General features: G+C 39.9%; 1 protein-coding gene across 4 annotated transcripts in view; it reads left to right on the top strand.

Moving 5' to 3' along the window:
* The window catches only part of PDE7B (phosphodiesterase 7B), a 289,193-nt gene that overhangs the window by 206,569 nt on the left and 66,782 nt on the right, over positions 1 to 15,842 (top strand). For all 4 annotated transcript variants that reach the window (XM_031456398.2, XM_064486665.1, XM_031456399.2 and 1 more), the window contains one exon: positions 10,257 to 10,340. In XM_031456398.2, coding sequence (XP_031312258.1) covers positions 10,257 to 10,340 — 84 coding nt within the window. The remainder of the gene's footprint in view (positions 1 to 10,256; positions 10,341 to 15,842) is intronic.

The raw sequence follows: 15,842 nt of genomic DNA, 5'->3' as shown, positions 1-15,842 counted from the left end.
TCGTGTCCTGATGGTCCTTCTGAGGTCAGCAGACTTGTGTGAATGTCTCCTAAGAACAGGCTATCTCGTGGGACTTTGAGTATTTCCTGCCCGTGATCAGCAACATCTTTTCTTGCAGTGTTTTGGCAGGTTTGTCCTTGTTCCCGGCCAGAATCAGGAAGTTCAGAAGCACATGAAAACAAACAATACATTGAAAGCGTCTCTCAAATTATTCAGAGTTCAAAAACACAAGAAATTATTCAGCAATATTGGGACTTGGTTGGTATTTTATCTTATTAATTATACTACTTGTCATTGATGTGCCTGTCCTCTTCTTCCCAGTGAATACTTTTCCTTGCACTTTTCCATCGGATTTTTTTTCTTGAAGTGCATTTAGGTACAGGAAGTGATTACACAGGGTATCACTATATTCTGCAAAAATTTGCAGGCATTTTCATGACCAGGACTGTTTTACCCTCTGTGCAGTTTTCAAATTATATTTTGTCACTAATATCATTCTTAAGGATTACTACTGTTCTTAAGATCAGCATGATTTTTTCCTAAAAATTTCTTCCCTTTATTTCAATGATCATCATTGAATCAACTGCAAGCGAACAGTATAAAGTGCTACTTCTCGAAATTTTACTTATCACTGATGATCATTGAAATATTGGCTTCTTAATAAAACCCTCCTGATTTCCCAATTCCTTGTGATGCTCCAAGGACTCTACTATTTTATACTACTGTTACTCGACTAAATCCAATGGACTTTTTTCAATCATCATTTCACTTATGCTTTCAGCAAGATCTATCTGAAAACCATTTCCTCTCTCTTGAACGGCTCTCTTCCATGACAAAAAGAGCTTCTGGATTTCCTCCTACTTTTATGGCTGCCCCTTCTCCTGTATAGAGTCCTCTTCCAGCAAGATATGAAATGTTACAGTCACTTAAAGCTGGATGCTAGGCCCTATTCATTTATCACTTCATTTCCTAGGCAACTTTTTACATGCCTATAGTTTTGTTTGATTTATAAATTTATATATTCATCCCAGACATTCCTTATGGGTCCAGACCCATATGTCCAACTTCCCACTTGACATTTTTGCATTGAAATCCCAGGAATACTTAAACTCCGTGTGGCCAAAGTTGATGATATGAACTTCTCCCCACAAATCCAGTCCTTCTACAATTGCCTTTTTCTATGGTTAGCAAAAATCAGTCATCCAGTTACGAAAGCCAGAGATCTAGGAAATACCCCTGAAACTTTCATGTCCCTCAGACCACACAGGCAATTTCACATGTCAGTTCTACCTACTAAAAAGTCTCTAAAACTCTATTCTTTTCTCTACCAGTAACACTACCATATTCCAAGCTACCATTTTTTTCTCACCTGGAGTACTACAGTGATCTCCTAGCTAGCCATTCTTGCCCCTTACAAACTGTGCACCCGAGGTTTTTTGTTTCAATATGCAAATCTGATACATCATCTTCCCCTTAAAATCATCCCAGGACTTCCTAACTCTCCTGGAATAAGGTCAGATTCCTCAGCCTGTCCCACAAAGCCCTGACACCTCTCCAACCTTATTTTACACCATGGCCCACCACATCCACTTTGTTCTCTTTGCTGTAATATACTAGGCTTTGTTACAGGAGCTCAGATATGCCATCCTCCTGCAATAAAACCTTTGGACATGCACTCCTGTCTGCCTGGACTGTTGCCCTGAAGGTAATCATGTAACGTGTGATCCAGTAAGTATACTTTTGAGTGTGAAAGGGGCACTATTACTTATTACAGCAGGAAAGACAGCAGGCGTAAAACAAGACCTTCCAGGGCAAATCGGGACATATGTTCACTTAAATTAACTCCTGTTCATTCCCCAGATCTCAGATCAAATGTTACCTCCTTGGGGACGCTGACAAAAACCTCCCTGGCAAAGTAAAGTTCATTATAGCTTTCTTAACATCAATATACCTCTCAAATATTCCACTACCCAAAGCTGCAACTTTACATTTATGAGTATCATTGTTCTGTGCTGTCCTCTCCAATAGATTGTAAACTCCAGGAGGCCAAGGCTCCTCCCAAGATTCTTCACCATTGCATTGCCTGCCAGAAAGATCATGTCTCATAAATATCATTTATATTAAATATCATTTATCAAATGAAGGACATGAAATGTCTTTCCTCTTTGGGAGTTTCCTTCTTCTGTCATTGGCACAACCAACTGTCCAGTTACGCAAAACAGAAATCTACCAATTATCCCTGACGCCTGCCTCTCCCTCTGCCCCGGTATTCAGTTCCTCTCCGTACAGCCTCCTCTCACTCCTCTTCCTCCTCTTCCTTCTCTCTCTTTCTCCTCCCCCACCTCTCCTGCTCTATATACATTTTTTTCCTCTTTTTCCAGAAAGCTAACACACTCATCAGATATGAAGGGCATCTCTTCCTAATAACAAGTGGTTTCTGAAAATAGCATTGCTAATTTAAATCATTTGCTTGTACTCACAGAAATTTGCTTACTGACGACTCGGTATGAGAGTCTAAATCACAGCTTCAGTCGTGGCTCTAAAAGGTGAAGTCCTTTTAAATGTAAAATTATATTAAGTTGAAAAATTGAATGTTAAATGATTCTCTTTCAGTTCTACTAACTGAAACATTTTTTATGGGATTACTAGGAAGCCATTTTAGACCCAGAAATGGTCAGGTTATTTATCCACATAAAATCATAAAGCCTCAAAGTGCTTTTGAGAGAGGGATCCAAACCGAAATAGCCCAGTCTCACTAAAGGTTAGACTCCTTGCAATTTATACCATATTTGCTTGTTTCTATGACTCTCGAGTCTCTTCTAGATTATTAATTATCTGAGTGCAAGATGACATCTAACATAACTTTTTTTAATTTTATGTCTCAGGGGTGGGAATTAGGTTTGTTTATTTATTTATTTATTCTTAATGGAGGCACTAGGGATTGAACCCATGACCTTGTGCATGCTAGGCACATACTCTGCCACTGAGCTATACCCTCCCCACTAACGTAGCTTTGTGTTTCCCTTTCCCTGCCTACTTTTCAACACTTTGTACTGTGTTTGGCCTGAGTATTTGTTGAAATGAGCTGAATTAGTCTAGGGTCTCCTCAGAGTCTGCCCCAGAATTGGCCCCTTTGGTGACCCATTTACCCAGAAGTTCTGCTGCCCTGCAAGATAGCTAGATCTCCAGCAGAGTCTAGACTCCTTGTGGTCCAACCTGCATCATGGGGGGCTCGTGGCTTCTCTTCTCATGCTGGGCCTGCACAGCAGTGATTTAGAGAGCACGGGCTTCCAGGGCCACCTGACTTCTCATCCCAATTCAGTTACTGACAAACTCTGTTCCTCAGCACAATGGGGATGCTACACATACCTGCCTCAGGCGGATTGTTACGAGGACCAAACCTGCTCATACATATATGGTCCTTAAAACAGTTCCTGACTTGGGGGTGGGGGAGGGTATAGCTCAGTGGTAGAGCGCATGCTTAGCATACATGAGGTCTTGGGTTCAATCCCCAGTACCTCCATTAAAAATAAATAAATAAAACCTAATTACCTCCCCCAACCAAAAAAAGACAAAAAAACAAAAACAAAAACAAAAACAAAAACCCCACAATAGTTCCTGACCTAGAAAGTCACCTAAATAATACCTGTTGTCATGGAGAAAGGGACAGGAATCTCAGAACAGTAACAAAATAAGAATATTAAATACTGGGTTTTTTTTTTCTTTTGAGTGCCTATGATGTGCCAGGCATTGTGTGTGTTTGTGTATCATACATTTATTAAAAAATAACAAACTTTGCTTTGGTGAGATTCTGGAGATAAAAAAAAAGCATTATCCCAGAAATAAGTGAATAACGTGCAAACTTACACTGGTGTTTTCATTACTTAAGGCAGATCCAGATCATGCATTCCCTAAGATAGCCCCTTAGATTATTCCCCATCTTCTCAATCTTTGTAAGAAGACATGTTCTTGGTGTTCTTTTAAGTTTTTTTACAGCTTCTTGGAATTCTCTTTAGGCATTCCTGCTGCTTCTTGTTCAATATCTTTTTTTATTAGACTCCTGTGTTCCTAGTGATTGTAACTTTTTTTTCTCATTTTCCCTCTGTAAAACCATCAAGTTGAAGAATGTCTAGTCTGAGTTAAAACATATCCTACCTGCTTTAGAAAATAAAAGCACTACTATTTATATATTCACCTCTGCAGCAGTGAAGTCCCAAAATGCACATTTGTCACAAAGTATTTAATAATTCTAAGCTAAAGTTGCAAGGTAATACAATATAGGCAACAGAATATTGACTCTAACCTGGTGAAATTTCTCTGATCTTGGTATAATGATTAAAGTTTGTTGGGGTTTTTTTAAGAGAAGAAAGAAAGAACTTTTCTCACATGCAAGGAAAACTTTATTGTTCCTTTTGCCAAAAGTGTGGTTTCTGGACAACTAACTCCTGGTCCCTCCTTTCTTTCCTGTACACAAAGCGCCCTCGGTGACAGCCCAGGAATACACAATTAGCGCAGCAGATTGCTGGGCAGGTTCCTAGTAACCAGACAGGCCCAGGCCCACTCAAGAAAGGAGAGCAGAAGATGGAACCTCTGTGTGGGAAACTTGGGTCTAATCAGCCATCTTGGATCTCGCTCGCACTTTTCAGCACTCGGAACGGCCCTTTCTGCCTGACTTACCCAAACTGGCTGCTTGTACTATCCCATAAATCTGTGGAATGATTAAATTGTACAACCTTTCCCCTCTTTGTTTGGCTACACATCTTAGGAGAAGTAATTCAGCTTGCTAATTGAGAGTAATCATCTGAAATATTCAAAGCTACCAGCTGTGAGGCAGCACAGCCTGTTGAAAAGTCCTGTGTGAGATTTGGAGATCTGGGTTCTCTCTGCCTTAATTTTGCAAGTTTGCAGCAGTGACATGAATTAGTAATGTCTAAGGAAACCCAAAGGAATACCTCTCATGAGAGCATCTCCCCTCCCGCCATATCTGGGCTGCCCCACAATGGCATCTTTCTGACTCTACCACCACTCACCTTCCTCCTTCACTGTGATGCCCTACGCATGTCTATCTCAGGGTCCCTGCAGCCTTGATCATTATCCTCTTCATTCGTTTCAGATACTATAGGAGCACGGTAGCTACTGCTCTGTCCCTCTCCAACCTCCTTTCCCCACCCTGAAATGACCTTGACACCAAGACTGGGGCCAGAGTCTGGTTCTCGTCATGTGGCCCGTGTTTCAGCCACTGTAAGTTGTCATCGCTGTCAGAGTCTCCACCTTCTTTGCCAGTTACATAAGAGGCCACATAATGTCTGCTCCCTCCCAAGCTTTTATTAAACAGAGACGGCCCGAGAGGCCAAGTGGGCAAGAGGTCCTTCCCGGAACCGCGTCCCGTGGGGGGTGAGTGGCTGTCTCAGCTCTCTGCTGTGTTTGCAGCTTTAAATACCCAAGGACGACATGTTATGTTTTCAGCCTGAAGGGGCAAAAGAGAAGTAGCCCTTTCAAAATAAGAATTCCCCTGCTGTTTGTTTCGTTTTGGAACACAATAAGAAGAGACTGAGGACACGGCTCTGAGCTGTCAGCGCTTCCTCCCCTGTTTCCACAGCACCTTTTCGTCTGCCAGAAAAAAAATGTTGCTTAAGTTAAACAAGGGTCTAATGAATAGTCAAAATAATTGTTTAGCTTGGATATAAGGCCTTAGGTAAATAGATGATCGCTGGAGACCACGGGCCAGGAAAAGCAGTGCAGCAGGACACCACCCGTTCTGTTCTTCGGCCATCTGCCCAGTGGCCTCTGCTCCTCCAGGGACCGTTGTTACTGAATTATTTCTCTCTTCCCATGAGCATATTAAAGCACTTTACTGTCAGAAGAGGCTCATGAAAGCAAGGAGAAGGAGTGAAAACTTATAGAAAGAAATATATATCTATATCAGAAATATATACTGAAAAACATTCATTTTTTCACATTCAACCTGAGATTAAATAGAACGCTCAAGATATGGAATCTTTGGTTTGTTTGTATTTAACTTTTCACGTTGAAACATTTCTAAAGTGCACTGTTAGCCCACTTACAATTGTCCTGCCTCCTGCCTTACTAGTATTTTTAACATGATTTCATCCTTTTTTAAAGCAATTACCTGCTACACCTAAAAGCCACTGTCAGGTTTATGAGTATCTGCTTCCAAGATGGTAATTGTAGTTATAGACAGAATAAGCACTGGAACGGAACCTTTCAGGTCTGGGTTTTGTAGTTTGTTGTTGTTGCAGTTGATTTGTTTTGTTTGTTTGTTTAGGTATCTTTGCTATCAACTTGATTCATTGTTATTTGTCTCTTATCCCCAAAGGGGAGTTGCATTATAAAGATTCTACTTAATTAAGAGCTTGAGTAAATTAGTTGCCAAGTTGCTTGAGTTCTACCGAATAATATTTTTAATAATTGCTTACCATTTCTTACTGGAAAATAATGGATGCCTTGTTGATCCAGAGCAGGATTTGGTTGTCTTACTCTACAGACCATTTCCCCTGAACTGCTGTATGAATAAACAACATCTATCTGACTGAATCTCCAATTCATCAAGGGGGTGGATTCCCCTGGTATTTAGTTTCCAGGAATCATGATGAATATATTTTTGGTCTATCGGCAAATAAGATCAAAGCATACATTATGCAGTAAAAAGTTAATGCTTAACTGTTTCTACAGTATTTTGTATCCTGATAATATAGGAGAATATATGGTTTAAAAAAGGGGGTGGAGCCAGTTCTTGAGTTGGAGCACAAGCTCCCCACTCACCAGCTCTAAGTGCAGACAAATTATCAAATTTCCATTGGCTTCAGTTGCCTCATCTGTGAATGGTCTAGTAATAATAATAATACCTCCTTCATTGGGTTGTTGGGTAGATGATATGAGGTGATGCATATAAAATGCTCAGCACAGCAAAAGTATTCAGTAATGTGAACCATCAAGTTATTTTCAGGCACCTTATAATTTCTTCACAACAATCCTGTGAAGTGGGGGAAAATGCTATGTAATACTCATTTAAATATTAGCAAACTGGACCTCAAGGTGATTATTGATTTGCCCAACATCACCCAAGATGGCGAAATGCGGATGATGTCAGTAACGGGAGTTCCCTGATTCCTAGCATCTCACACTCCTTTTACCCATCTGCCACCTCATGCTGTCTCCTCACAGTTTCTCTAAATCTAAAGTCTTACAAGATGATGGGCTACCTCTGTCTTTGACTCTCAGATGGGCAAATGGGATAAACTCCGGCAGAGGCTTTAAAACCCCCATCGATATGAGACAGAAGTTTTCTGGGAAAATAGTACCATTAGAACTACAAAGTCAGGAGGAACTCTCTGGTAATACTGAGAAGAAAATACCAGTGGAGAAGTGATTTCCAGTTGGTGAGCCTGAAACCCACGGGAGACGCCCAAAGGGATGATACAACAGGTGAACAAATCCACAAGCCCAGCCAGCTTTGCAGACAAAGATGGTCTCATCTCTACATAGGATTTCAAGTATATGTCTATCTTACTGTCATTCATAAAATAAAAATCCATTTAAAGGCAGTGCTGAGTCTGTTGTATCATTTAACATGCTGTAGTTTCTCGATAAATACTAAAAGCACAACTTCTGTCATGTGGAGGGTCTATGATTTTTTTTAATTTTGAAAACCAGGCATGCACACTTCATAAGGCTAAAAACCAATGGTATTGAGGGGGGAGCTCTGCCTATGAAGTTTAACAACCTAAATTTAAGGACTCGCCCTGCTAATTATAAGCTTAAAGCACCGTAAACTCAGGCAGTCAATTAAAGTCAGTAGACAAATGGATAAAGAACATATATACATATACATATACATATAGATACACATATGTATCTATATATATGTGTGTATCTCTCTCTCTATATATATGTGTCTATATATGTGTGTATCTTTGTAGGCTGAAGCCCTGGTGCCACGTATGTCTTATACACACACACACACACACACATATATACACAGAAGAATATTACTTAGCGATTAAAAATGAATGAAATTCTGCCATTGCAGCAAAATGGATGGACCTAGAGAATATTATGCTCAGTAAAATAAGTTAGAAAAACACAAAAACTGTATGCTATTACTTCTACATGGAATTTTAAAAATAATACAAATGAATGTATATAGCAAAACAGAAATAGACTCACAGATAACAGAAAACAAACTAGTGGTTACCAGAGGGGAGAGAAGAGAGGGGAGGAGCAAGATAGGGGTATGGGATTAAGAAATACAAACTAGTATGTATAGACTAGATAAAGGATGTATTATGTAGCACAAGGAATTATAGCCATTATCTTGTAATAATATTTAAAGGAGTATAATCTGTAAATCAACTTTACTTCCATAAAAATGAATAATAAAATATGTAAATAAAGTCAGTAGATATCTACTGAGAGCCTTTAAGGGGTCTGAGTCCAGAGCTGAGGCCAGTGAGGGGAATAGCAGTCCTTCACCCTCTTCTCTGAGCCTCTATTTTCTCACTTGTAAAATAAGGAGACTAACGGTGAGCCTCCTCACGAGGCTACTGTGAAGACCCCATGACAGAAATAAGAAAATAAATATACAATGATGTGAAAGTGCTTTGTAACCTCTTTGGAGAATTATAAACATAAGTTGCAAGACAGCTCAAGGAAAAGAAAACCCTTCAGCTTTCCCCAGAATCTTTCCTAGAGCTATTAACCATCCATCCCCATGAAGTTATCAAATGCTAGCATTACCTTCTTTGGTGTCAGATTATACTCATATTTTTAAGTGTACTTTTCAGTCTCTTCCCTCCTCCTCAGACTCTGTTGTGTTCTATAAATTGTAACATTCTTTAATATCAATACAGCACTACAGTATCAGATTATACAAAACATTAAATAAAGCATTGATATAAAGTTCAAAGCAATGAATAGCCCAAGGGATCACAGCTTGCAGTTTAGAAGCTCACATATGCACAAGGCTCATCTGTGAGGGATATTTTAAACACTGTTGATTGCCTGAGTTACAGCTGATGGAGATGTCACCCAGGCCCTGGTTAACTCCAGGAGCTGAGAGAAGACTGTTCCTCCTGTCCACTCGGAGGCTGAGCCCCAGGTGCCACGTCATGTCTGAGAAAGAGTGGTTTATGGAGGTGGACTCTTCACTCCTGGAATCAAAACCTCCCCCCATTCAGGTCTTCCAGAAATATATTGGGTCTCATGTATTTTTACCTCTTCTCTGATTCCATATTATATGTGCTAACGGGTGAATTGGGACTTTTTATCTCTTTTTGTCAACAGAAGACATTCACTTAGAGTCTGCCAAGTACCAGACAATAGACAAAGCACTACAGAGAAATGTAAAACACATAATACAATATGCATGACCCCTGCTTTGCAGGAGTGTAGAAGGAAGTAAAACTAGCATTTGTTGCTGGGCAGCAAGTGTTATTTTAGATTCTTCAGCCAATGACACCTTGAAGTGAGGCAGCTGAGGCTCAGAGAAATAAATTTCTGGGATCACACAGGTTATCTAAGCCAGAGTCTGCACCAGGTTTAAACAAGGTTTACCTTATTTGAAAGTCCATGCGAAATCTTTCCACTCTACTTCATTGCTTCCCTTAATCAAGGAAAGTGAACACAGACATTAGAAGAAACTGACAAATGAGCAAGTGCTAGAGAAGCCCTACAGACTCGGAGGTGTAAGGAAGGTTAAATGTCTCAAGTACCCGGAGCGAGACTGGCCCTGATCTGAGCAGATTCTAAAGAAGATCAATAATACAACCTGGAAAACAAGGAGTGTGGATGCCAGTTAGAAGGGGAGAAAAAACAAAACAAAACTGTGCAGGAACCAAGAGAAATAACACTGTGGGTGATTAAAACTTCTAATTAGAATAAAAGCTATAATCCCAGCATACCATTTGTCCGCCAGATTAAGATGCTTCATCTTTATGGTTCTAGGAAGAATAAAAAGACTGTGGAAACTTTGTAAATTACCAAAATGTTCACAGACCGTCTTCCAGGCAAACACAAAAGGAGTGCTGCTTCATTTGTTATATTGCCAAGTATATCACGCAGCCTTTGTTAAATATCCCTTCCCGCATAGCACTCTCTTAAATGAGGTGAATGGAATCGTTTTCCCCGATCTTTAGTGTTGGTTCCAGTGACAGTAAGTGGGTAAGAGGATTTACAGAGGAAAAGTGAATACACTTGGCAATGTTTTCAAACATTTGTTTGGATTTTCTGTTTTCTAGGAGATGTACGACTGAGGGGTCAGACGGGGGTTCCTGCTGAACGCCGCGGCTCCTACCCATTCATTGACTTCCGCCTACTTAACAGTGAGTAATCAAGTGTACCTGGAAAGGAACAAATGTTTCCTTAAGAAAAAAATTCTCACTTCCCTCTGAACTTCAAAACCCTCGGAGGTCTGCCTTCCTTCCTCCATCTCTCCTCTCCCATTAGGAAATTAACCCTTTGTCTTTAGATTTCCTTAGCAGTGAAGTAATCCAGTCCCTGCCTTACCTCTCAGAGCTTTAGGGAGGGTCCAGTGAGATCATGTCAGCTTTAAAACTGCAAATCTTAGTGGTGAGGGTAGAGTTCAATGGCAGAGACGGCACTGGGTCCTGGGTTCAATCCCTGGTGCCTCCGTTAAGGGGAAAAAATGTAAATCTTAAAAACTGTGAAGCCCTATACAAGGAAGCTGTTCCTTTCATTGTCAGGAACATTCTGTCCACCTTCAGCCAGGACTAGACTAGAGGAGATTCTGTTTTATTTTTAAAACCCCACAGGGAAACCTAGTCTACTGCTGCCCTTAGTAATTACCCATTATCTAATTCTCTCTGCTTTATCTAATCTGAGTCTCTGAAGTCTGTTCTCACTCTCCTGGCAAAACTCGTCACCCTGGGAGGTCCTTTTAGTCTGCACTTGCTGCTGCTTCCTCCATCATGACTACCTGGAACGTTCACTTATTTCTACCTTTCCCCTTCATATACTCGTCCTCATTTGGAGTTTTGCTCAACCTCTGGTTCATAGTTCTCTTAATCTCAAGTTCCTTTGAAAACCCAGACCAGTGACCATTTCCCCCTCCAGACTTCATGTCTTCTAACAATTACAGTCATCCTTCACTTTGGACTTGGGAATCAAGGGTGAATAAAGTGGATAAATCTCACAATTTGATCCAGGGTTTTCAGTATTGGGTTCTTGTATCACTTCCTGTCCATAAATTTCAAAGTGCTAGGTTGCACCCACAGAATATTACTTTCTTTGAAATAAACAAGTTCAACTAAAGAGGTAATTTGATTTACTTTGACCCCAAAAAATTAATAGGAAAAACTTGGAACTTGCTGCTTTGGATCTTTAGATCCTCCAAAGGCCAATAAAGCGTGGGCATGTTTGTACTTCCACTGGCTTGTTAACCTCTCATAGCAGTGTGCAGCTCTTTCAGAGACAGAGAGACTTGGAGTAACTCTTTTTCTACCAGAGGCAACCTCCCCTCCACAGATCCCAAAAAGACACATTTTAGAAGATAGAATTGAGTCACCAGACCAACGCAACATTGGTTACAGCCTGTGGGGAGCTCTGACAGTGTCTCTTACGTCTTCTTATAACCAGCTACCCATGGAAGTTACCCCTTTGACATCCTCTAGACTGTATAGATTTCCAGGTGTTGGGAACATGGTTCCACCAAGCAGGGTGGGGATAAGAAAGGGTCCAGTTCACTGCCTCATGTAGACCAGGACTTGCCATGGCATCACATACTGCAAGTCAGAGGCAAAAAATAACCAAAAAGCCTCTTTTCAATAGTAAACAAGATGTTATATCATGGTTTCTAATATAAGGCATGAACAAATTAGAAAAACAGGAGACATTTCTCTTTACCAATTCTAAGACTCCAAATGATGAACTATTTTTTTGTTTATCCTGGTGTTAATAAGCAACGTCAACTGCTAATGATAGTTAATCTTTGCAAGTGGAATTACAGAAAATTTAACTGTCTGCATCTCAGGTTTCTGTAACACTTGGACTTTTTTTAATACCTTATTTTACTTTTTTAAGCTGAAAAAAACTAGGAAATATAGAAGAATTTAAACAGAAACTCAAGGCAGATAATATTTGACTGTTACGTTAGTCATAATATAAAAGATCATCTGTAAGCAGGTACCGTCCTGTCACCCCCTGCTGTAGATCCTCCAGGAACTTCTAGCACCTGGACTCAACGCTAGCTTCCTCCCCCTACCCCAGATGCTCTCTGCCCTCCACCCCCATTTCACCTCACCTGTTGCTCATGACCTTCCACCCACTGAGTGACAGTGGTGGCCATCCGTCCAGCAATTCCCTTTCTCCTCTGCTCTGCCCTCCACTCTGGGTAACTGTTTTACTCAGAGCTCTTTATCAGTAACATATGCTAAGCAATATAAATTTACCTTCTTTTTATAATTGTTTTATAAGCGGTCTCAATTTTTTTTCCTAGATGTAAAAATTCCTATATGTAGACTTTAGGATCCTAAAGGACACTCTCTTTATAGTTACTGACCTCTCAGTAATTCATGTTAACATACCAGTTAAAGAGTCCCCTCAAAAAGATTATATTAAATAATTACAAACGTCAGTCATCCTCTTCACTTAACTAAACAGCTCAGATAGAACTCTAATATTTTTCCTTATCTGTGGTACCTCCCATTCCATTGCCTAATGCTTTCATATACCTTGTTAGTAAGTTGAAACTAGAACCAATGACATTACTGTGGTCACTCTCCACAATTTCCTAGCTTTCCTAGCTTAGTCTGCAATTAAAGCAGCTTGTCACCAAGTAGCAGCTGACATGTGAACATCTATATTATATAGCATCACATAAGATATAATATATATGTCATAGCTCCTACTGCTTTATAGTGTACAGTCTACTTAATTCTCTTTAACCTCATTCATGTTTTTGTGGTTTGCCTGAGGTGTTAGTGTGCACTTTCTGCCTGAAGGGAAACATTTTCAACATAACTTTATAAGAAATGTTAGACCCCTAAGAACATTTCCAATTCTACATGGTAAGTACTGAACTAAAGTGATTTTTTAATATCATTTACCTTAATTTTGAGTCCGTGTTTTCCAAGTTCAGGCACAAACCCAAGAATCCATTTTCTTCAAGTGCTTACACTTTTGCACACTCTCCCAAGGAACTAGGAATTTTTTCAAAAATCGTTTATAGGAAAAACTGAATCACCACAGCCTCCCTTCCCTGCCTGCTTCACTGCAGCCTTCCTTCTAAGGTGCTAAGTGAAGCTCACGTGGCAGCCATTCCCTGTCCAAAGTGTCCCTGGCTGCTTACCCCCACCACACACTCCGCTGTGCCTCAAATGACTGAAACACGCACAAGCAAAAATGTACACTAAGTAGTAAGATCCATTGTACTTCTCCATCCATGGGCCCCACTAGCCACAGTTCCAACTGGTCACAACAGGACAGGAGACATCAGAATTCATATCTAAAATAACTTTCCTTCTATCAGAACACAGCTCCTAGACATTAAAACAGAGAACTAGAGCAGAGATAGGCAAACAATAGCCAATGCACCAAATCTGTTCCTCACCCTGCCTGTTTTGTCAACAAGATTTTATTGGAAAACAGCATGCCCATCCGTTTATGTGTCGTGTACAGATACTCACCCTACATAGCAGAGTAGCTACAACCAAGACCATATGGCTCAAAACACATAGTATATGGCCCTTTATAGAAAAAAATTACAAACCCTTAAGTTAAATTTTTAAACAGAGCAAAAGGGTTTATGACATCTCTATAGGTACATTCAGTCCAGTCTATTTTCCTTTGTTAATGTCTTTTTTTTTCTTTTCCATTGTCATTCTTTTCCCAGTGTCATCAATTCACTTAAAGAATAGACTCACATTAACCAAATTTACATGCAATAGAAGTATAAACAAAAAGGGAAACCCTTGCTAACCCAGATTTGAAACTCCACAGTTATAATTTCTAAATGCACAAATGTTCTTCTGCAAGAGGTGCTGCTTTCCCCAGCTTTTTTGAGGGCATAGCACTGCCATGCTCATGTTCCTCTCATCTACATATAAGGTGAAAATGTATACCTGGTCTGTCGGGCATAATCCTGATTTGCAGCTGTTGTCTAGGCATACTTATTAATAATGTGACCTTTCAACTCCCAAAATAGCCTGGTTTGGACAATAAATTACAAGGCCAACAGATTGTATAGTTTTCCCTACAAAAGAATACTCCAAGATGCTTCTCATATGTCACTGGCAATCTGGGAATAAAGATCAGAAAGTCCTCCTCGTACGAATTCCATCCAGATTAATAGAAATATGTGAGATAAAATTACTTCTTAACAGCCAGTTTCATTTCCTGTTTATATTTTATACAATTTAGAAAAGAGACATCTCTGAGTTTCTAGAAGCTTCTTTGGATAAGTAGCAGGAAACTGTGGCTTTTCAGCACAGAAGAGAGTCATCTTTACATCTAAGCATAAAGGGGCAGAACAGAATAAGAGAAAAGGTAACAATTGTTTTTATTCCACATGAGGTTCTAAAACAGAGGACCGGAGGAGAGCAGGGTAGATGGGGATGTAATGGCTCATATTATCTCCATGCTGATTTCCTACATATTTATTTCATTTACTAACTTTGGGGGGAAACAAGGGAGAAGAAAATGTAGAGAGGAGTGTTGAGAGAAACACGTGGCCACAGAGGTGAATGTCGCAGACGCAATTACAATTTTCTGCAGAGCAGGTGGCTCCAGCGACCCCTTCTACGATCTGTCTCTTGGCTTAATATAATCAGTGGCCTGTGTAGATAATGACTAGGTGGAGATGTTCCCGTAGCAACCATTTCAGAGCAACACGATGTGATTTCCGCACTTGCTCAGCAAAGGAAGTGACATACAAAGCAAACATTCCCTGGGACTGTGGAGCTTGAGGGAGAGAAACAGCATCGGCTGGAGGTTTCAGGACACCAAATATCAGCTGCCACAGAGAGCCTGGAGCTCCAGGCCAGCCCCCGGGCTGTGCGGTAGTAGGTTAATTGGCTATTTGTCTTTTCCTGTCGGTTAATTTGCTAATCTTGGTATTTAAAGTTCTGTTTCTCCAGATCTGCCTCCCCAGGCAGGGCCATTATAATGGCACAAGCATGTGGTAATTTTAGCAGAGTTACAAAAAATATTTTCCTTTGCTCATTATTTCCAAAATAGAACTAACATTTACAAACATATATATTAACCTTTTTATGAAGAAGTGACCCAGAGATTCAAATGCTTTTTTAAAAGCTTCCACCCAAACATATTACACCTTGCAGAAATATTAAATACATTCACAAGAGGACTGTCAACCAAAAGCCACTCAGTGTGCTACAAACCATCTGGTGATGATATCTCCATCTTAAAGAGGGAGGGGCAATTTGATTACAAACTCCTTTTTCTAAGAGAATTCCTAGCAGATAGTGACAGCATTTCATTAATCTTAAAAATAACTTGTAATGTGAGAGCCACACAAAATGTAAGGAACCTAAACTAAAATGTGACAGTTAAGATGTTCAGGGGGCTAACTTGCTATGAATAGATAAGTAAGTTCTGAAATGCACAGCACAGTTGTTACAGTCAACAAGACTGTATTCTATACTGCAAAGTTGCCAGAAGACTAGATTAGATCTTAATCGTTCACACCCTAAAAATGAAATGATAAGTATGCGAAGTGATAGAGGTGTTAGCCATGGTTAATCATATTGTAATATATAAAGGGATCCAATCAACATGTTGTACACCTTAAACTTACACAACGGTTATACCTCAATTTTAAAAAAAAAGAAAGAAAAATTTAAAAAGAG

This window comes from Camelus dromedarius, chromosome 6 (genome assembly GCF_036321535.1).
Source record: "Camelus dromedarius isolate mCamDro1 chromosome 6, mCamDro1.pat, whole genome shotgun sequence".
In the NCBI taxonomy this organism is placed as follows: domain Eukaryota; kingdom Metazoa; phylum Chordata; class Mammalia; order Artiodactyla; family Camelidae; genus Camelus; species Camelus dromedarius.
The sequence above is the reverse complement of the archived record's forward strand: the minus strand, read 5'-3'. Positions and strand labels throughout refer to the sequence as shown.